This window comes from Taurulus bubalis (assembly GCF_910589615.1).
Source record: "Taurulus bubalis genome assembly, chromosome: 15".
NCBI classification, from domain to species: domain Eukaryota; kingdom Metazoa; phylum Chordata; class Actinopteri; order Perciformes; family Cottidae; genus Taurulus; species Taurulus bubalis.
Window position 1 is genome coordinate 11,415,475 of NC_136603.1, and position 20,347 is coordinate 11,435,821.

At 41.3% G+C, this 20,347-nt stretch overlaps 3 protein-coding genes across 3 annotated transcripts in view; all 3 read left to right on the top strand.

Annotated features, from left to right (window-relative positions):
- The window catches only part of myo10l3 (myosin X, like 3), a gene marked incomplete at its 5' end in the record, with an annotated part of 51,265 nt that extends 39,930 nt beyond the window's left edge, over positions 1–11,335 (top strand). Inside the window, 19 exons of the mRNA XM_079230840.1 lie at positions 1,140–1,547; positions 1,642–1,672; positions 1,779–2,603; positions 3,405–3,528; positions 3,866–4,109; positions 4,256–4,351; positions 4,536–4,629; positions 5,386–5,441; positions 5,552–5,694; positions 5,860–6,054; positions 6,222–6,379; positions 6,811–6,934; positions 7,398–7,695; positions 7,799–8,006; positions 8,186–8,322; positions 8,464–8,587; positions 8,677–9,135; positions 9,263–9,454; positions 9,544–11,335. Of these exons, the coding sequence (XP_079086966.1) occupies positions 1,140–1,547; positions 1,642–1,672; positions 1,779–2,603; positions 3,405–3,528; positions 3,866–4,109; positions 4,256–4,351; positions 4,536–4,629; positions 5,386–5,441; positions 5,552–5,694; positions 5,860–6,054; positions 6,222–6,379; positions 6,811–6,934; positions 7,398–7,695; positions 7,799–8,006; positions 8,186–8,322; positions 8,464–8,587; positions 8,677–9,135; positions 9,263–9,454; positions 9,544–9,648 (4,021 nt within the window). The 3' untranslated portion in view covers positions 9,649–11,335. The remainder of the gene's footprint in view (positions 1–1,139; positions 1,548–1,641; positions 1,673–1,778; positions 2,604–3,404; positions 3,529–3,865; positions 4,110–4,255; positions 4,352–4,535; positions 4,630–5,385; positions 5,442–5,551; positions 5,695–5,859; positions 6,055–6,221; positions 6,380–6,810; positions 6,935–7,397; positions 7,696–7,798; positions 8,007–8,185; positions 8,323–8,463; positions 8,588–8,676; positions 9,136–9,262; positions 9,455–9,543) is intronic.
- Positions 11,336–11,918: 583 nt separating this feature from the next.
- pttg1ipb (PTTG1 interacting protein b) lies at positions 11,919–15,426 on the top strand. Its single transcript, XM_079231232.1, has 7 exons — positions 11,919–12,033; positions 12,476–12,531; positions 12,651–12,759; positions 13,319–13,421; positions 13,838–13,903; positions 14,321–14,367; positions 14,816–15,426. The coding sequence occupies exons 1-7, from the start codon at positions 11,931–11,933 to the stop codon at positions 14,857–14,859; spliced, it is 528 nt and encodes a 175-aa protein (XP_079087358.1). The 5' UTR covers positions 11,919–11,930; the 3' UTR covers positions 14,860–15,426.
- A 752-nt stretch (positions 15,427–16,178) lies between these two features.
- Positions 16,179–19,994, top strand: sumo3b (small ubiquitin like modifier 3b). The gene is made up of 4 exons (XM_079231204.1): positions 16,179–16,268; positions 17,308–17,436; positions 17,603–17,674; positions 18,860–19,994. Exons 1-4 carry the CDS (start codon positions 16,248–16,250, stop codon positions 18,920–18,922), a joined length of 285 nt encoding a protein of 94 aa, XP_079087330.1. The 5' UTR covers positions 16,179–16,247; the 3' UTR covers positions 18,923–19,994.
- Positions 19,995–20,347: the final 353 nt, after the last annotated feature.

Genomic DNA, 20,347 nt, shown 5'->3' on the forward strand with positions numbered 1-20,347 from the left:
AGGTCAATTTAATTTTGATGCATTGAGTACAATTCTTTTTTTGTATTATTCCTACACAGTTGGAGGAATGTGTATAAAATGATGCACGTAACATCTAGTATATTTCCATATGATGTAATGGTGCAGCCATAAAAAGCCATTGTATGAAGATATTATAGTTCCAACAGATTCAGGATGAGGAATAAGAGGATTTTAACAACCCTTAAGCAACTTCAGGACAAATGGGGGATAACTGCTTTATTTTTTTTGTCTAATCTGAGGGTTACAATGTGGTATGCACTTGACAAGTATATCTTGAAAACACAATTTTATGTGGAATTCTGGACAGGTCATGCCCCTCAGTTGGACCACCCCATGGCAAACAGGCTTTAATGTATTGGTAAACTATTGGCCGTGCAGTCAATGTTGTTTTATTAAAAGTGAATAACTCATTCTTTTGAGCCTGAGCGGCAAGTTTCCCCCCTCTCTACTCTCCCTGTCAGACAGTAGGGCATACATCTGTATTGTGGTTAAAAAATGTGTACATGCAGGCGCCCTCAGGGATGTTAATTGCACTTGCGTGCTACAACATATCATGTCACATACAGTCCTTCGAAGGCTCTGCTGGGAGAGTATAATGGGTCTGATGACTGTGTTCAGGTTGTGAGTTCCCTTCACTTCAGAGGCACTCATACTAAAGACCCAGGCTAGGAAAGTTCCCTAAAGACCCAAGCAAAAGCATTTGTATTATTATATGTAACATTATCTCTGTCCTGAGACCAGTCAGAGGCCACGGAGTCAGGCTATGGGTAGAGAGTCAGAGCAGTGTGTGTGTGTGTGTGTGGTCCTTTTGCAAGTTACTTGTATTTGTGTGTGCACTGTTTATATATGTGTGTATTCAATGCATGTGCAGTGTGTGGGTGATGGGGTCACAGGGCTAAACACAGCAGCCCACATAGCCACAATGGAACAGCACAAGCTCATCAGACTCAACATGGCACAGTTCACAATGTACAGGCGTTTATACCTGTGTGTTTATTTAAACGGAGAGAGATCCTGATGCTGAGCGACGTCACAAATAAGTTTGTGGTGACACACAACATTGGATTAAATATGCCTATGTGCTTGACTGAAAGGTGCGTGTTTGATTTTCTCCCTAGGAAACGATATAAGAGGGTTCAGTCCAGCGTCGTCACTATCCAGAAGAACTACCGCGCTCACTTTTGGAGACGCGTCTTCCTGCGGCTGCGCTTCGCCACCATCGTCCTGCAGAAACATCACAGAGGCCAGCTTGCCCGATCCCTCCATCGCCAACTCAGGGGGGAGAAACAGAAGCGAGAGGAGGAGAGGAGGAGGAGAGAAGAGGAAGAGCAGAGGAGGCGAGTAGAGGAGGAGAGAAGGAGGATGGAGGAGGAGAGAAGACAGATAGAGGAGGAGAGACAGATGCTCATGGACAAGGAGAAGAAGAGGCGGGAGGAAGAGGAGGAGTCAATGAGGAAAGAGAAGCTGAGACTGATGAGGGAGAAAGAGGAAGGGCAGAAAATGGCAGCTGAAGCAGATGAGAAAAGGTATTCACTCTTCATGACATGTTGAATATGCATATATTAAGATCAGATGATCATTCCTTTAATCCTAAATGTTATTTTTTTTCCATTTTTTTAGGAATTTACTGGTAAATGGTGTTTGTCAGAAGGTAATTCCTTTTAAAAATACTGTCCTTCAAATAACAAAACACCTTATGAGGTGTGTATGTGGTGGCATAATATTACTTAACTTCCTCTTTCCTTGTCCATTTACAGAAGGAGCTGTCCCAGACCCTGTCCCACAGTCACACCTCTGAGGAGGAGAGCCGCCAGATGGAGGAGATCCTGCGGCTGGAGAGGGAGATCGAGCGTCTGCAGAAGCAGCAGGAAGACGGCGTGTCCCTTCTCGGGGACGTCTCCCACGAGGAGCTGCGGCAGATGAGAGACGCTGAGATCTACAGACTGGAGAAGGAAGCTTCCCGTGTGGCTACTGAGTTTCTGGAGCTCCTGGACTTTGGTGGTTTAGAGCCATCTCTCTCGAGTGAGGAGAACCTCCACGACCCGACTGAATCTACCGCCCCTCTGGCCGAGGAGGAGGTGGACGAGGGTTTCCACGCTGAGGACGAGTTTGTTCCTTTACCTGACTTCCCGCCTCCGGCTGCAGTTCCTTTGGACAAGGAGGTATTCCGAAGTATTCCCCCTCCTCCACCTGCCTTTGCAGAGGGACTAGTTGCCACCCCCTCCATTGCCTCCTCTCCTGCACCGGCAAAGCTCTCCCCACTTACCCCCAATGGACTGAGTCATGGCTCAGATCTTACAGACTCACAAACCTCCAGACCTCCTCCTCCTGTAGTCACTAATGGAGAAAGGGTACCGTGCCATAGAGCCAGCGGGGGATCAGACTTTGAGCCTGTGAGCGAGGAGCCGTCCCACTCAAACATGCCAGACGCAGAGTCCGACTACGACCAGGAGGAGTTTGAGGAGGCTCATGGGAGCTCAGGTGCTAGCACCAATGACGGCCATATCACAGATGAGGAGGTGTTGCGAAAATCCTCCTGTACCCAAAACAGCCTGGACTCCTTCAGAGGCAGCGCCGACTCGGTGAGAACTAACGGGCTGAGACTCATGTCTGTCTAATGCTACAGATCCAATCCAGATGGATATTAATGTGAACCATAAAAAGTGACAGGAATTGCTGTTGAACCAAAAACAAATAAGTGTTGCCCTTAAATTGAAGCCAAACATGGTATTGCTGCATTTTCCATTTCCCATGTCAAATCACACGGTGAAAGCCATTATTCACATATACACTGACACACACCTAGCTTTCTTCTGAGTATAGTAATCCCCCCGTGCACTGACTTTACACTTATGTGTATATGCAGCGTTTGGCTGCGCGTGTGCAAGCCTGAATCTCCTCTTCACATATCAAAAGGCTATGCTCGTTTTGAATCACAGTGAAACACTGTTACAATTATTTGTTTTGCCTCTGCAGATGAGCATGTTAATCTATTCCCTCATACAGCAAGTCCAGCAGAGAGCTCAGAGCTAACTCTGTCTGATCAGCAAAATGTCAAAGGGAAAGGAGGGAATGTGTGTGTGTGTGTGTGTGTGTGTGTGTGTGTGTGTGTGTGTGTGCGTGTGTGTGTGTGAGTGCGTGCGCATGCGTGCGTGTGTGCGTGCGTGTGAGTGTGTGTGTACAACAACACAAGGTCAAGACAGACTTTGAGCACTGATTTAGGTACTGAAACTAAAAACTTCCAGTAATTTTCCAAAAAAAAATAAACATGATGGTAGTAATGTGCAGGTTATATAAATTGTAATTTATATGAATTGCTTGTGAAGGACGAGGTATTCTCATGGAGGACAGCAACGTCATGAATGTTGATGTTTGTGTTTCAGTTCATTGACAGTGATGAGGACAACGATGGCTATGTGGACACAGACGAGGAAGTTTCCAATGGGAGAGTGAATATGCTGAATGGCAGTGGGCCTCCTTACTTCCACGGCTACCTTTACATGAAGAGTGAGTAGCTTTACCAAATCACTGCCCAGCAGGCATGCAGATGATTTCTGCACAGCTCAACGCAGCTCAAATGTCGAACAGGCTTTCTTTGTTTCTTGCTTATCTACATTGTCGGCATATACTGAATTGTATTTGTTAAATGTAGTTTATTGTTGTTTTGCATCATTGTGTGTTTTGTTTCCAGAGGATGCATATGTGTGTGAATATCTGTGTCTATGGTTGATGGTGGGAGCTGTTTTAAGGTGTTTTTACTACTGCCATTCTACTGAGATTCCACATGATACATTAGTAGATAAACATAGTTTCTCTCTGCTTTCCGCACCTTTCCCTCTTTCAGGTGGTCTGATGATCCCGTGGCGTCGTCGCTGGTGTGTCCTGAAGGACGAGACCTTCATGTGGTTTCGGGCCAAGCAGGACTCCGTCAAATCCGGTTGGCTTTACAAGAAAGGAGGAGGAATGTCCACTTTGTCTCGGCGCAACTGGAAGATGCGCTGGTTTGTTTTGCGGGAGTCAAAGCTCATGTACTTTGAGAGCGACAGCGAAGAGAAGCTGAAAGGAACCATCGATATCCGCACAGCCAAGTAAGATCCTGTTCTCAGTCATTGGGGTAAAACTGTTTAGTTTTCGTGCCATTTGTTCACTTATTTTGGGGGTCTAATTATTGCTCAAAAGAGACGGAAAAATTGACGGTTCATTAAGTTTTGTTCCACTTCGGGTGTGACTGTAGGGACATAGTGGACAATCATGAGAAGGAAAACGCGCTGAATGTTGTGACTGAGGAGAGGACCTACCACATCTATGCAGAGTCGCCAGAAGATGCCAGGTACATTATATCCATAGTACCACATAAATTCTGAACTACATGTTGCTGTTTTGTAGGTATTGTCTTTAAAAGTGATGTGTGGGAAAAAGGTCCCCCTTGTGGTTTCCAGTGGAAGTGCATGGTGTAATTTTCAATTATGTGTTTGCTGACTTTCACTTTCTGAACTCCCTCTGACCCCGTCTAGTGGTTGGTTCAATGTGCTGAGTCGGGTCCACAGCGCCAGCCCGGAGCAGCTCATGGAGATGCACAACGAACAGGCCAACCCAAAGAATGCAGTGGTTAGTGCTGTTTTACCTCTTTCCTGCCGGGGCCCCAGCCTCAACTCTGTTTTTCAGCAGTAAAGATGAAGCGCATAACTGAATCAGCTTCAGTATGATGGTTCAGATTTGGGTCATTTAGTAATTTAAGCTGAAGAAGCAGAATACACACAGTGGTGTACCATTGTTAATTTGTATAGACATTGAAAGATTGCAGTGGAGTTAATGAAATTTGCTGATTTTCCGAAATCAAATGAGCTAGAAATGTAATTTAACAAGATGATGGAAAGACAAACACGCGAGCCAAGTTTCATCGAAAGAAGCTTAACATATATGTACAGTATACCCTCATTTATTAATACACCCATTGCCAAACTACTCTCTTAACACACATTTGCTTTCAGACATGGTTGGATGCCATGTTTTACAGACTGCTTAGTTTCAAGCATATCTTGGTATTTACTCCCAATAAACTAAACTCCCTTTGGAACCTCTTCGCTATCTCACCCAACTCTCTATTTTACAGTATTTTACTGTAGTAATAATCTGTACTTTACAGCAAGAAGTTTTATTTTCAAGGGAAATCACAGAAGAGAGATGACAGGAAATTATAGGAGAGAGAGAGAAAGGGAATGATATGCAGCAAAAGACTCACCACTAAGGAGACCAAACAAGTGTGTTTGTTGCCTTCAACTCACCTTGAAGAACATATTAGCGAATGGTCAACCAGCTACTAACATTTCAATATGTCAATCCTCCCCTCTTCTCTCTGTCCAGGGCACACTAGATGTGGGCTTGATTGATTCTGTTTGTGCATCAGACAACCCCGACAGGTGAGGAACGACTAATATACCTAAAGGATCCATTTAAACTGCAATCTCAGTAGTATGACGGCATCGGTGTAACTACATGTGTGTGTGTGTTTATGCGTTCTGTTCTGCAGACCGAACTCGTTTGTGATCATCACGGCTAACCGGGTGATCCACTGCAACTCAAACACACCAGAGGAGATGCACCACTGGATCGGCCTGCTGCAGAAATCCAAGGGAGACTTAAGGGTTGACGGACAGGAGTTCTTAGTCAGAGGTCAGTCAGTTGAGACACAAACTCGTGGGACGTTTTTGATTTAAGAGTTGATGCATGTACTTAAGTTTGCGTTGGGATACCTCTGGGTAGCTCCATAAATGGCGGATGAGAAAGAAAAATAGTTTGAGAGAAGAAAATATATTAAAAAGATTTATCCTCCTCCAGGCTGGCTACATAAAGAGATGAAGTCAGGAGCCAAAAGCTCTTCTCTCAAGCTGAAGAAGCGCTGGTTTGTTCTCACCACAACCTCTCTGGACTACTACAAGTCGTCAGAGCGCACCGCCTCCAAACTAGGAACTCTGGTCCTCAACAGCCTCTGCTCTGTGGTGCAGCCAGATGAGAAGGTCTTCAAGGACACTGGTGAGTTCATGATCCACGTTATTGTCAGTCGTCTTGAGCACCAGAAATATCCCTTCAAGTTTATTTAGTCATTCCTCAGGTTTGAGCACTTATTTCTGATTTGTTCAATCTTAAGCTCCATCAGGGAGTTGTTTTGCCGCTACTTACCTTCTGTCTTGTTCACCCAGGTTACTGGAATATAATCGTCCATGGACGTAAACACTCTTACCGTCTGTACACCAAAATGCTGAATGAAGCCATGCGGTGGGCGAATGCCATACAGGGAGCAATAGACAGCAAAGTTCCCATTGAAACGCCAACACAGCAACTCATCAGGGACATCAAGGTATTACAGATTTCATTTGCCGGTTTCTCCTTGTAATGCTAATAACTGCTCGTCTTTGTGCAATGTCTGACCAATGAGATTTTACGTGCCGCACTAAATGTGCTATTAATAATTGACTAATGAGATGTCATTAACATATTGATATTATTTGAACTCCAATTATTTTCAGTCATGCAAACCTTTGGCAGGGACACTGTAGTAAAGTGAGGTACTTGTACTCACTGAGTGTGTGCTGTGATCTTCTTTAAAGTATTTTGCTTTGCCTGCTTCAAAACAAATATGCTAACTCGTTTCCTAGCTTTACTGCAATATTAATATCCATCACTGATATTGCTACTCTGTTTTTTGCCAACACTGACTTAATAAAGGAATTCTCCCTATTTTGTGATGCTTTACTTTGTTACAAAGGTAACTTGTTTTCTGTCTGTCAGGAGAGCAGTTTGAACGTGGAGGCCGTGGAGCAGACGTACTGGAGGAACCCTATCTTGCGATATACCCAGCATCCTTTGCACTCCCCTCTTCTACCTCTGCCCTATGGAGATGTCACCGTCCTCCGTGAGTGCGGTGGTCTGGAGCTACTGACAAAATGAGATACTGTGTTTAAATTGTTGGGTGTAACACAGTGACATGCACCTCAATACATGCAATCTTCTGTTTTCATCATTCTTATTATCTTTCTTTCGTAATTCCAATTTTACAACATAAAAGCTCACTAGATGGAGGGGAAAAAGACAGGCATCGTTATTTTTAACAACATAATTAAATGAGGAACTTCCAGTTTGAGTGCATAGATGAAGACTACCCCTTTGCATTGAAAGCCCCCACATACATGGTGCTCTATCAGCGTTAGAAGGCATTAAATGATCATTTGCAAGCACATTGTTAAAACCTATGGCACAATATTTGAAGTGATCTAATGTAATTTAATTGATACTAGGTGTAAAGTAAAGAAATATTTGTATGCAGTTAAAAATAATTGTCCTGAACTTTAAATACCCACTCTATTTATCTCTCCTAGTGCAAAAGGAAAAGGGTTATACCAGCCTGCAGGATGAAGCGGTGAAGATTTTCAACTCACTGCAGGAGATGGAGGCTGTGTCAGACCCTGTCCCAATCATCCAGGGAATCCTACAGACCTGTCAAGACTTGAGGTCATTAAGAGACGAGGTTTACTGTCAGCTGATCAAACAAACCAATCACGTCCCGCACCCAAACAGTCCGGCCAATCGCGCCCACTGGCATCTCCTGACCTGTATGTGCTGCACCTTCCTGCCAAGCCGAGGCATCCTACGCTACCTCAAGTTTCACCTCAAGAGGTGCAGTCTATTTCTGGGCACGTGCCATGATTCAAAACAATCCTATGGTCGGAGATTACAATGGGCTGGAACTTCTGTTTTACTGTTTTTTGTGTGTTTTCAGGATTAAGGAGCTGTTTCCCGGTACAGAGATTGAAATGTTTGCCCATTTCATCTGTGAGTCTCTGAAGAAGACCAAGAACCGAGAGTTTGTTCCCTCTCAGGAGGAAATCACTGCATTGCTTACCAGACAGGAAATGACCACCACAGTGTACTGCCACGGAGGAGGCTCCTGCAAGATCTCCATTAACTCACACACCACCGCTGGAGAGGTGAGAGCTGTCGTCATTGGAACACAAGCTGTTTTAAATGTCCCTCTGCAAGATATTACTGTGATTACTTTACAGAAACGCTGATACAGATGTTTTGTTTTCTAACAAGGCAAGAGGAGTCGCTGTACTAATATATTACAAGTGTTGTGATTGTTGTCATCTTGGCTTGCTCTGTCCAGGTGGTGGAGAAGCTAATCCGAGGTCTGGCTATGGAGGACAGCAGGAACATGTTTGCACTCTTTGAACACAACAACACCATAGACAGAGCTGTCGAAAGCAGGGTTCTTGTGGCTGATGTTTTGGCTAAATTTGAAAGGTATGTTCCCTGTGATTACGGGTTACTCTATTACATATTATATTTGATAAGGTTATGATGAATTCCGGGTCCTGTCATATAGGATAGCTAACACCATACAAAATCGATATGTAAGTGACAAGTCTGTGGCTTTCCCACCAGACTTGCTGGCAGTGAGGAAGCTGAGGATGAAGGCCAATGGAAACTCTATTTTAAACTCTACTGCTTCCTGGATGTGGAAAGCATGCCTAAAGAGGGGGTGGAGTTTGCGTTTATGTTTGAACAGGTGTGTTTTACTCATCCTTTTGCACTTTATTGACTCTTTTCCATCACAAGTTGGTGCTCATGACGTTAACTCTTGTGCTGATCCTCCAGGCCCATGAGAGTTTGACCCGGGGCCACTTCCCCGCCCGCGAGGAGACCCTGCAGCACCTGGCCGCGCTACGCCTGCAGTTTCTGTTTGGCGACAAAGCAAAGGTCACCTGGAGTCTGGAAAATGTCTACCCCGTGGGGCGTCTGCGCAGTCGCATACTCCAGTTCACCAAGGTGGGTGACCGCGCCTCGGGGTCAGGCCAAACTCTGGAGCGTCGAAGGACTAGCTTCCTGGACGGGACCCTGCGACGGGGGTTGAAGACGGGCTCAATGAAGAAGCAGCGCATGGAGGAGGAGCAGATGTTGGAGATGTGGATAAAGGAGGAGATGTCTGCCACCAGGGCGAGCATCGTGGAGAAATGGTCCCGCCTCAGCGGTCTGGACCAGCACCAGGCCATGCTCCGATACATGACCGTCATCAACGAGTGGCCTGGATATGGATCCACACTGTTTGACGTCGAGGTAAGTTTACGCGTCTTTGATTGGTTGATTGGTTCCCGATCCGATCAATGCGTCAGATGTGTCAAGCTGCCAGCCCAATGCACACATTGGATGATGTTCATAACGCCTTGTGTTTGTGTCTTTCTAGTGCAAAGAAGGAGGCTTCCCTCATGATCTCTGGTTGAGTGTGAGCGCTGAAAATGTGTCTGTCTACAAGAGAGGAGAGCCCAAGCCTCTGGAGACCTTCCCATACGAGCACATCATTTTCTTTGGCGCTCCACAGCCCTGCACCTACAAGATTACTGTGGATGAGAGAGAGATGCTCTTTGAAACACCCCAGGTGCGTAAACGTTGCTGTAGATATTAGACTGTTTGTTTGGAATAAGAAACAGGATGTCTTCTGATTGTGTTTCTTCTGTACATTGTCAGGTTGGAGAGATCACAAAGATTATGAAAGCCTACATAAACATGATTGTGAAGAAGCGCTGTAGTGTGAAGTCTGTCTCCAGTTACGGAACCAACTGGATCCGGTGATTGACTTCCAGGACTCAACACGTATTCGCCTACAGTAGATCCGCCGGATAAAAAGCAAGAATGGGGAGAAGAGGTAAAGATGGCAAGAGGAATAAATCACCTCTCCAGAGATTGTTTGAGAGCTTTTGACCGGCTACTTAGTAACGCAGACAAACTCCACCCAGAAAGATTCCTTTCAATAAAGACACATACAAATGAATCTACTGCTTGAGACAAAAGTGGGAACATTAAGCTTCTGCACCATTTTAAGCTTTACAGTCGTCCCAAGTGTTGCTTCCCTCTATGCAGTCTCATTAGTTACACTGCTCATATGTCACATCTTATTTTCATTGTATTTCAAGCATCTTTTCATGGATTCTTTTTTTTGCTAAATATCCAAGAAAAGACTGTCTCCAATTTCGAAACAGGCATTCATTCAACATCTGAATTAGGACTTTTCAATTTCTAAAAGTGTATATTTTCTTTAAACATGCATCCAAACTACAAATAAGAATGTGTTACAGTGGCAACTGACTGAGTTGTCACTTTTTTCCAAGTGTTTTTCCAACAGATGTTGCTCCCCATTGTAACGAATGTTCTCCTTAATGGAGATCCCCTCAGGTTTATGTGTAATATACTGCAACTGTCCCAGGGAGATATCCCTCATCTTGCCTTATTTAAGATTTCATTTGAGCTATTTTGGACTCAAAGATTCAGTGTATATGCGGCCTTTCAGGAATGGAATATAAATTGTGGGGTGTTGTGTATATTGGTCAGTGGTAGTTATGGCCTCCACTGGTGCATTTGCTACAACAGCACACCCCTCTCTTTTTAAAAAGAAAATTCTACATGAATAACCACTGCATCAGTGGAGATGCATCGTCTATAACCACTGCAGTCAATTTTTTTCTCTCAAAATGCACGATTACTAAAAATCAATCTAACCAAAATATACTTCTCTAGAAGAACAAGTACTTTTTGCTGAGCTGTTTTATTGTGTACTTTTATTGTGACTTGAGGGTCTGTAGCTCAAACTGATGTCCAAGGTTGTGTTTTTAGAAACAAGCAGGATAGTGCTTGTTCAGTGTGTCTGTGTCTAAAGACAGTTTTACTGGGTTTTTCTCAGTGACGTCAAAGGCCTTGTAAGGGTAGGGTATTTATTTATGGAAGTGTCAATGGATTGGGAGAACAAGCAGAGGTGAACACAGGGCTGAAAATGTATTGATGCATTTGTCCTAATACTGTTGATTTTCTTTTATTTGTGCATTCTTTGACACAGAATTGTAGATTCAGACATTGTGTTCATAACCTACTATTGATTTTCTCCAATTTGTGCCCTGTTTCTGAGCTTTTGTCAACATAAAATAACTGAAGTGTGTTGCCATCAACACCCAAGATGCTCAATTAATTTTATTGATCTAATAGGATATTTCTCTCTTCCAATGTACATGAACACAAAGTATGCCTATGCCAGTTGACTTACCATACAGTTCATAATAAGAGACATATTGAGCTTAGTATTTACCTCACTTCGCATCACTGTCTTCCATCGCTCTCCCATCGTACTCACTTAGGCGATCTGGTCAGCTGCCGGCGGCCACACCAGAGACTGATCTTGCCATTGATGATGACTGTATTTCTGAGATTTCTGATTGTTTTGAGGAAGAAAAATCAGAAAATGTTTTATATCAGAATTTAAAGATGCTCTAATAAATTATTGTATTTGAAAAAGCTGTTTTGTGTTGATTATTACTGTCTCATTGTCATGTCTCACAAGGGACAAAATTGCACTGACAGTAAATCTGTCTGCCAACTCTCTGGATCTTAATCTGTATGCACCAGATGAACAATATTAACACACTACGACATATTACTACAGCTGATACCAATGTTGGTTGAAACACAGAAGCTTAGTCCATGTCTGTGTATATAATGAAGAACAGCAAATATGAACAATACCATTACACCTGTCAGAGTGGAACAATTATACCTTTAGCGAGCTTATTTTATTTTTATTACAACCTGGCAACCCAAAACGTGATGTTAATCATGGCTTAAACGAATAGGTATATCAAATGAGCATTCATCAAATCATTCATATCATTATTTTCAAATACAACATGACGGGACGGACACAACATGTTCTGGAAGATGTTTCCCTTTTCGGCCGTTTCATGACACCAACGTCAGGAGTTGATGACGTCAGCCCTCGAGGAGGTCCACCCTCCAGTTTGACTCCTCCGCTCAGGAACGTTAGTTTGCTCGTTACTTCCATGCAGTCGGTGCTCTGCTCTCGTCTCACGATGTCCGGAGTTTACAGAGCTTCAGCCTTTGTTTTTGCCTTGGTTTTCTGCGGTGGTTTCCTGAGCACAAAGGCGCAGGAGCCGACTGCTTCTCCAGCTCCGAGTAAGTGTGTTTGTGTGTGTGTGTGTGTGTGTGCGTGTGTGTGTGTGTGTGTGTGTGTGTGTGTAGGTGTGTGTGTGTGTGTGTGTGTGTGTGTTTTTGCTTCTTCTTTTTCAGCTTTCGCTGTTGCACTTTGTTTTGTATGACCAGAGTGAAGTCAGGAGGAGGTCACATGACTGCAGAAAAGTGGAGGCAAAGATAACCCTCTGAATATATGATACTGGTTCGCAAGCTAACTTCCCCCTAGTTTTACTTGTTGCACAGTGTGTCTTAATAACTGTAAACTCTGTTCATGATTTGTCATTGGGAATACAGTTAAACCTCTATTAAGATTGTATGTCCTTCCCTGTAAGGCCATTTATACAACAGCTTGAACCTACCAAGTAAAAAGAGGGCCAGTATGCCATAAACAAATATAACACACTCTATTGCATCTCTGTTTCAGCTCCTTGTGCCTTGAGATCCAACACCAGTTGTACTGAATGCCTGAAGAATGTGACAGTACGTCTCATGAACTCCAGCTCAGTACTGTAACTGGTTTTAGCTCTGTTAGTGGTGTATTACTATACATAACAGCGCTACAATACTAAGCCCAGTGTTGACTGCTGTTTTTGTTGCAGTGTTTGTGGTGCGCACCAACCAAACAATGCATGGACTATCCAGTGAGGAACATCCTGCCCCCCAGCAGTGTGTGTCCATTGAACGACGCACGATGGGGGTTGTGTTGGGGTAAGACTGACAGAACTTAGACCTCACAGCTGGGTATGTCATGCAACATGGGTTAACCCTAACTATTTCATTGTTTGAGTCATTTTGCCAAACATTCTCTTGTTACATCTTTTAATTAGTGATGATTTTTTTTTATTTCTGACTTAATAGTAAAGTGAATATCCCAAAACCTATTTGTAGACCTGAACTTGTGCTTTAGGAATTTCTAATATGCATTTAACACTCATTTCTGACATTTAAGAGTTGAACAATTGTTTAATCCGTAGAAACAATTATCAGCAGAATAATTACATTAACTACATAACATCTTAGTTTGCTAGTAGTCATGTAATGTCAAGTAATAGTCAAGTAATTAATTGGTCGTGTCCGACTCGTCAATTCCTTGACTGAATTGCATATTATGGTGCTCAACACAATATTTGTATTGGTCTATTAAGACCTGCACTACCAATAGTTAAATTAAAAAGGCACAGTAGTGTTTATTTAATATGATTCATAGTATGATGCAATTCTCATCATAGAGTGTTTTTCTCTCTCTGTTCCTGCTTTTGATTTCCAGTAAACTTCCAGATTTTGATCATCACCATGTCAGTGCTGGGTGGTGTCATCATTATTGGTATTCTGGTTTGCTGCTGCTGCTGCTGCAAGTGTGAACGAATTGGGTGAGCATCGAATCACGTTGAAGTGTCCGCTGTGGCATCTGGTCCAACGTGGAAGGAGGAGGTCCGGGAACACAATGGGTCGTTTTTGTGCGAGGCCAGGCTGATACCGCTGTCTCCAAAAGCCTGCCAGAATTTGTAACTGCAGTTTAGCTCTGAAAATAATAACATTGATCTTTCTATTTAGCCGTGGTCTAGCCTCTTCTAAAAACGTGTTAATTTAACAATGGCATATGTATTTATATATATATGTATTGTTAGACTATGAAACTGATTAACTGACTGTTACTTGTGCTGTATGAGGCGAAAAGAAAATCACATCAGACTTCTGGTCTCACTATGGTCATTTATATTCCAATGTGAGCTTTTATTTACAAAAACACAACTATGATGAATACCAACACAACTGTATATTCTAGGAACAAGAAGGAAGACGCAAAAGTGGAGCGACAAACCCGTGCGAGGAAGAGCCGCCAGAATGCGAAGTAAGTAACTGTTGAGGAGGGGATCTAAAAATAACAAATGTAATTATATATTCAGATAAACAAACCCCTATTCATGTTATTATAACAATAACCATAAAAAAAACATAAGATGGAGTCTCCTTGGGCACATTGTGGACTGTCCACATGAGCCTGTTGATAAATAAATATTCATGATAAAAGGGGCAACATTTGCTTGCCTTCTCAAAAATGATGCAGACAGAAATATATTGTATTTTGATGTTGTTGTGTATTTTTAAGTGGCATGTATGTAAAATGTGAAATAGGTTTTGTGGTATTTACTGTCAGCATATTACATCAGTACTTTGTGTTGATCCTTAACTAAGGATTCAAACAATGTCGGCGTGAGTGTGTCCATTGTTCTGTGTTGTCCAACAGCTTGTCTTTGTTTCTTTACAGGAGAACAGAAATGCAGCTGAGACATGATGAGATCAGGCAGAAATATGGTGAGATTACTTTCTTGGTTGTGTTATTTGAGTGGGATAATAAATGCAAATGCTGGAATATCAAAAATGCTTTTTTCACAAAGCTTTGCTTACATGCAAAGTGCCAAAAGAGTTGGAAGATAGTGGAATCTGAGCCAAGGAAACTAGGAACAACATTTAAAAGAAAAGACAAAAAAAGTAGCGCCATCTACTAGATATAAATGACACTGTCAAAGCTGATGTATTATAATTCAATTATAACACTTTTTACTTCAATGATTTTTGGAAGACATGGATTTTAGAAATACAGTTATTTTACTTGCTTTTAACCCACAATTTAAATTATATGCAACCAGCCAAACACTTGCTAACTAGTCTGGATATGTTCTATTTCTAATCCAGTAATATGATTGTCCTGCTGGTAGCCATACAACGGGTTATACAATGTGTTCTCCATTGTTTTTTTCAGGTATGGCACAGGGTAATCCATACGCCCGTATGAACGATAAGTGAGAAGAATTTCAGCGATGATTCCTTAAGAAAATCCCATAAGATGATTTTATTGATGCCAGTGACTTTGAAATACATCTGTAGCATATAAGAAACTGTCATTATCTAATTCTATTTCAGTGTCTGCAAAAAACACCCAAATGTTCTGAAATTATTTTGCGTGCACTATATTTCAATGTTTCATTTATATACATGTTGCTCTCTGTTGGATATACCAGATTCAACTTTGTTATGCCTTTCTTAGATGTCAAGGATTATAGGAGAATGTGTTCAGTTAACTTGTTTGTCTGTCAAATCTGCCAAAACATATTGTCCACCATGATATACAAATATTAGTGTCATTTTGCATAAAATGCACTATTGATGAATTGCTATAACTCAAAAGTGGATCAGAGCTTGTGGTGCTTCTTTTATAACTCTCATTGTCATGCTATAGTAGTAATACACACCATTTTACTGATCACCATTCACATCTCAAGTACAACATTTATTTTTATATAAAACATTAATTTATCACATGTAACTCATTTTACACGTATTGCTTTTTTATCTGTGAATAAATATCAGGATTAGAAATTGTTTGAGAACTTTCCTTGATCAAAACAAAAATTAACTACATGTGAGGGATTTGATTTTTGTGCAGCTTTTGTGAAACAACTAATTGTGACCATTTAAAAAAGAAATGGATGCAATTTTTAATCAATTTACAATTTCCCCATTTACCTCAATCCCTACTCTGCCCAAATACAGAAACAAGAGAGGACAAAAGAAGATATTCAGAACTGAGAGAAAGTATGGAAACATAATTCTTATGTTTAAATAAATGTGATCTCGGTGCTTTCATCCCACCCTCCTAGATCTATCACTTTCCAGAAAAGGAAGCACTCAATGTATGTTTCTGACAATAATTTGCCTGTGAGATCCACACTATGAATCCTAATCCAGAATTGTTTGTTTTTTTTGGGCCATAAATAATGTTTCATAACCAACTGAGGGACTAGTTTTAACCATGTACAATCCTAAATTGCATACATTTCATCCAATGACTATTACAAGTGTAATATCCAGATACCTTCTTCTTATTTTATTTTTAGGTTGGTTTGTTGTTGTTTCTGATTCCAACTGCCAGTTCAGTGTCATGCTTTAGAGTCTGTCTTTGCAAAACAGACCTTTTGTTTTACCTATGTCGCGGGGATGCGCAAAATTAGCTTGCGCGTTCACGTATCCGCGTCCCCGAGGAAAGGTGGCGCACGTGACCCATTTCGTCGAATTGTGTTTTAAATTTCAGTGCGCGCTCCTGGTCCTAGCGAAACGCCGGAGGAACCGATAACCCGCTTCACCGCAAACAGTCTGTCTCTGCGTTATTAATAAACACCGGGAACATAAGCACAATGTCCGAAGAAAAGCCAAAGGTCAGTAACGTCTCTGTGTGTCTTCGTAGCAGCATGTTGTACGTGTTTTGCGTTAGTTGCTCATGATGCTAGTTGCAAGTTAAAGTCGGCTCGCACGCTCGGCTAAGCTAGCCGAGCTCCTGCTACAGTCACCGCATTTTGAGCGGGTCGACGGAGAAAACAAAGGTTGACCAATGTGCGGATCTTTTAGCTTTAGACGCACAGCTTCGTGTTTGCACAGTCCCGCTGATACAAACATCGGCTGCTGCCAGTCACACACACTGGTTTACTTTTGTATTAGGACGTGTTTTTTGCGAACATCGGCGCCCGGTAGATTTTCAATGAAATGCACGATTTGTGTTTTTCCATTCATTTGCGCCATTGTGGCTTTCTGCGCCAGTTTGAGCACGGACTAGCATGCCATGCTAACCACACGGGGAAGCGAAATTAGTGCGCGTGCAGTGTTAGGATGTGGTACGCCTGCCCCACGGGGTCTAGGACATGTAACTTAAGTTATCCGTCTCGTTGTGTTCGCTGTGTGTTGCTAGATGGACGTCAGACTACCCGGACACCGGTGTTCAGAGCTCCTCGGGTCAGATTAGTGAACCGATTGTGTGCGGTAGCTTGTTGTTACGGCAGATGTTGAGAGCATAATGAGGAAGCAGATCCGTCTCCTGATCTGTATCTTCTCTGATTAAAATGTCTAACATACTCCAGCTTAGATGTGGGGAAATAAGGCACCCAGCAGGTCTGACTAGTTGCAGTTTGAATGTGACCCCCCAATAACATCATCAGCATATAGGAGTCTATATCATTCCTAAATAGTCCTGTGGGACCAGGCCTCTCGCGAAGGAGCCGGCTATATCCTGCTCAGACTGTGTCCTCATCGCCTGTCCAACTGACTTGTACAACATACTGTCTGATTGATTTGTGTCATCGTGCACGGTCCCCTTTTTTTTTTTTATTTATTATAAAACTTTAAATTCACAGATGGGAATAACATTATCATAACGCGGGTGTTTTGCGTCCACTGATGAGTGTTTTTTTTTTTTTGTTGCAGGAGGGAGTGAAGACTGAGAACGACCACATTAACCTCAAGGTAGCTGGTCAGGATGGGTCGGTCGTACAGTTCAAAATCAAAAGGCATACCCCACTCAGCAAACTCATGAAGGCATACTGCGAAAGACAGGTAAATTCATTCTGAAAGGCTGAAACTTAAACGTGTATTTCCATGTGCTAACAATAGGCTTTTGACTTTAGTCCGAACACTAGACTTGAAGAAAATAACTTTTATTGAGCTCAAACTGGGTGAAAAGTCTCCCTTAAATGCTATTTCTGTCTGTTCTGTTTTACAGGGATTGTCAATTCGTCAGATACGGTTTAGGTTTGATGGACAGCCGATTAATGAGACGGACACACCTGCACAGGTTTGTAAAAGCTGGATGCTTCAAAAATCTCCAAGCTGTTCAAGCTCAAGTAGTCTAATCGTATATGATTATTTAATTATTTTTTTGACAGTTCAGTTTGTAGTTAACTGTCATGGCGTTGACTTTTGTACACTGTCCTAATTGGTCAAGTGTGTGTGCAGTGGAGAGTAGTGTAACAAAACATAGATGATGTGGTAAATAATGGAAAGGGTTCTTGTTTGTAGAGTATTCAGTATTAGCCAGTATTCTATTTTTTTTATTTTCACCAGGTAACTCTAAGTAAAACCACAACCTATCATTTTTGTGTGTGTGTGTGTGTGTATATGTGTATATATATATATATATATATATATATATATATATATATATATATATATATATATATATATATATATATATATATATATATATATATATATATATATATATATATATGTATGCATGCGCTCCTTAGTGAACTTTAAAGATGCTGGTGGGAGGATTTTGTTTCATTCGGACAGACTAAGGGTCTGTGGCATGACGTTTGCCATTGTTTCTAGTCTTGTCTAATCACCAGATAGCACTGGCTTCATTTTTACTTCACAGACATGAGACCCTATTGATCTCAAACTCATCTTAGTCAAGAAGGCACACTGGGGTGTTTTAAAAAAAAAAAAAAAAAAGGACTTCTGTAAAGCTGCTTGAATGCTGAGCTCAGGATAGTACTATTATTTGCCCAAGATGGTACTAGTATGATACCAGATTTCTGTTACTGAAACCAAAGCAATACTTTCCTTCAATACCTCACTGTGAATATGAACATATTGTATACGAACAGCCATCCAAAAATTAACTAAATACATTTGTCTTAAAATATTTGTGACTCAGGAACTATGTAGATGGAGCAGATAATTGCTAATCTAACAAGACAAGTGATGCTATTTTATGGTACTCTTTACTACTCTGTGCAAGACGCATTGCTGTCTGTACCAAAAGGTATTTAGGCTTCTATACCCAGCTCTCTAAATATGTTGGGGCATGTCTACAAGGTATGAATAATGTTTCATAACCAGTCCCTCGGTTGGTTATGAAACATGTAAAATCCTAAATTGCATACATTTCATCCCATGCCTAGCAAATGTGTAATATCATGAGACCATTTTGTATTTACTGTAGAATAATATATTTTTGTTTGGTTCATTTCAGCTGGAGATGGAGGATGAGGACACTATTGATGTATTTCAACAACAGACAGGAGGAGTTTCTTAAGTCGGATGTGGACTCTTGGAAGAACATCCACATTATTTTCTTGTCTTTGTTTTCTCTTAATTCCCCCCTCACCCCACTGTGCTTGGTCAGGCTGTTCACAACATAAAAGAAGGTAGATGGTTTTTCATTTGGGCCAAATCATAACTTTGAGATGCAGGGTAATTTTAAAAAAAGTGTTTTATTCACATAAATGGATGATTTGAAATTGCCCAAGGCAGGGACACATCTCAGATAGATATGGCTTGTAATTAAGAACAAATAACACACTGCGATCTTTTGATGTTGAAATGACCTAATGCATGTCTCATAAACCATAAGCTGAACTACATGCCAAAATCCTTTTCCCTTTTTGTTTAAGTTTTCGAGATTGTTGGGAGCATATACATTCAGGGTGGGCTCAACCATTTTTAACTCATGTAATTTCTCAAGTAATAGCCTTTTAGCAGTCTATTTTTTCTTTTTTCTTTTAGGAACATTCAAAATGATTTGTATCTCTGCCCAAGAAAAAACTGTTTGTGCTGAGAAAGATCCATATGGATGGTGTACCTCAATACTGTCACGCTCGACTCATTGGTAAATAAAGTACAGTAATGTGTCTGGACCAAAAAGCTAAGTGAATAGTGTTCTTTTATAAAAGGCTATGGTTAATATATAATATGTAGATATAAAGGGTTACTGTGACTCTTTGTCACACAGCAGAACAGTTCTCTTAATGTGTTATCTTTCCATCTTTTCAGGACAAAAAAATTCACCATAACCAGTCCAGAAATGGAGTGTACCATCCGAGGTTATATATTTCAGTCCGTGTATAAATATATATTGAGTCAATGTTGTGTTGCCAATTTGAATACATTTGTCCAAAATCTATCCAAACATTCTTCGTTTGTTTGACTCTTGTGTGTTGGTAAGTAGAACTCTTGTTTTATAAGAATGTCCTTCATTTTTGTGTTTTCATTTGTTAGTTTTGCAGGGTGACATTGGCAGATACCACTCCCCACACATTTTTGTTTTCGGGATTTGTACATTATTTGTTGTCCCTATACTGTATACAATAAATATAGTTTGATACTCAGCCTCTTGCATTATATATTACCTTCCATTTGTGTGCTGCAAAATATACAGGACAAGATTTTTTTAATATTCACCACTTTGGTCTAAATAAACATGCAGTTATTAAACGGCTGATTACATTAACGTTAAAATGTTCCTTGGTGGTTTGATTCATGTAACCATAGGTGCAAATGCATTCTGGCCTCTTAATGCTATCCTGGAAACTAAGAGTGATTGTTTCCAGCTTTGAAACCCAAAATTATATGACTTTTAAGTGTCTCCTAAAAATGTTTGTGTAATTAAGCTGAAAATGTTGTTAAAGTAGTTTGATCCCCTGGACGCAATACACTTTACATACATTAGAGGGCGTTGTTG

What these genes read in the sequence shown, in the direction of transcription:
- pttg1ipb (XM_079231232.1), top strand. Translation starts at nt 11,931, where the DNA reads ATGTCCGGAGTTTACAGAGCTTCAGCCTTTGTTTTTGCCTTGGTTTTC. An exon ending in GACTGCTTCTCCAGCTCCGA is followed by an intron (nt 12,034 to 12,475) that starts GTAAGTGTGTTT and finishes TCTCTGTTTCAG; the next exon opens with CTCCTTGTGCCTTGAGATCC. An exon ending in ACGATGGGGGTTGTGTTGGG is followed by an intron (nt 12,760 to 13,318) that starts GTAAGACTGACA and finishes TTTGATTTCCAG; the next exon opens with TAAACTTCCAGATTTTGATC.
- sumo3b (XM_079231204.1), top strand. Translation starts at nt 16,248, where the DNA reads ATGTCCGAAGAAAAGCCAAAG. An exon ending in AGGCATACTGCGAAAGACAG is followed by an intron (nt 17,437 to 17,602) that starts GTAAATTCATTC and finishes TCTGTTTTACAG; the next exon opens with GGATTGTCAATTCGTCAGAT. An exon ending in AGACGGACACACCTGCACAG is followed by an intron (nt 17,675 to 18,859) that starts GTTTGTAAAAGC and finishes GGTTCATTTCAG; the next exon opens with CTGGAGATGGAGGATGAGGA.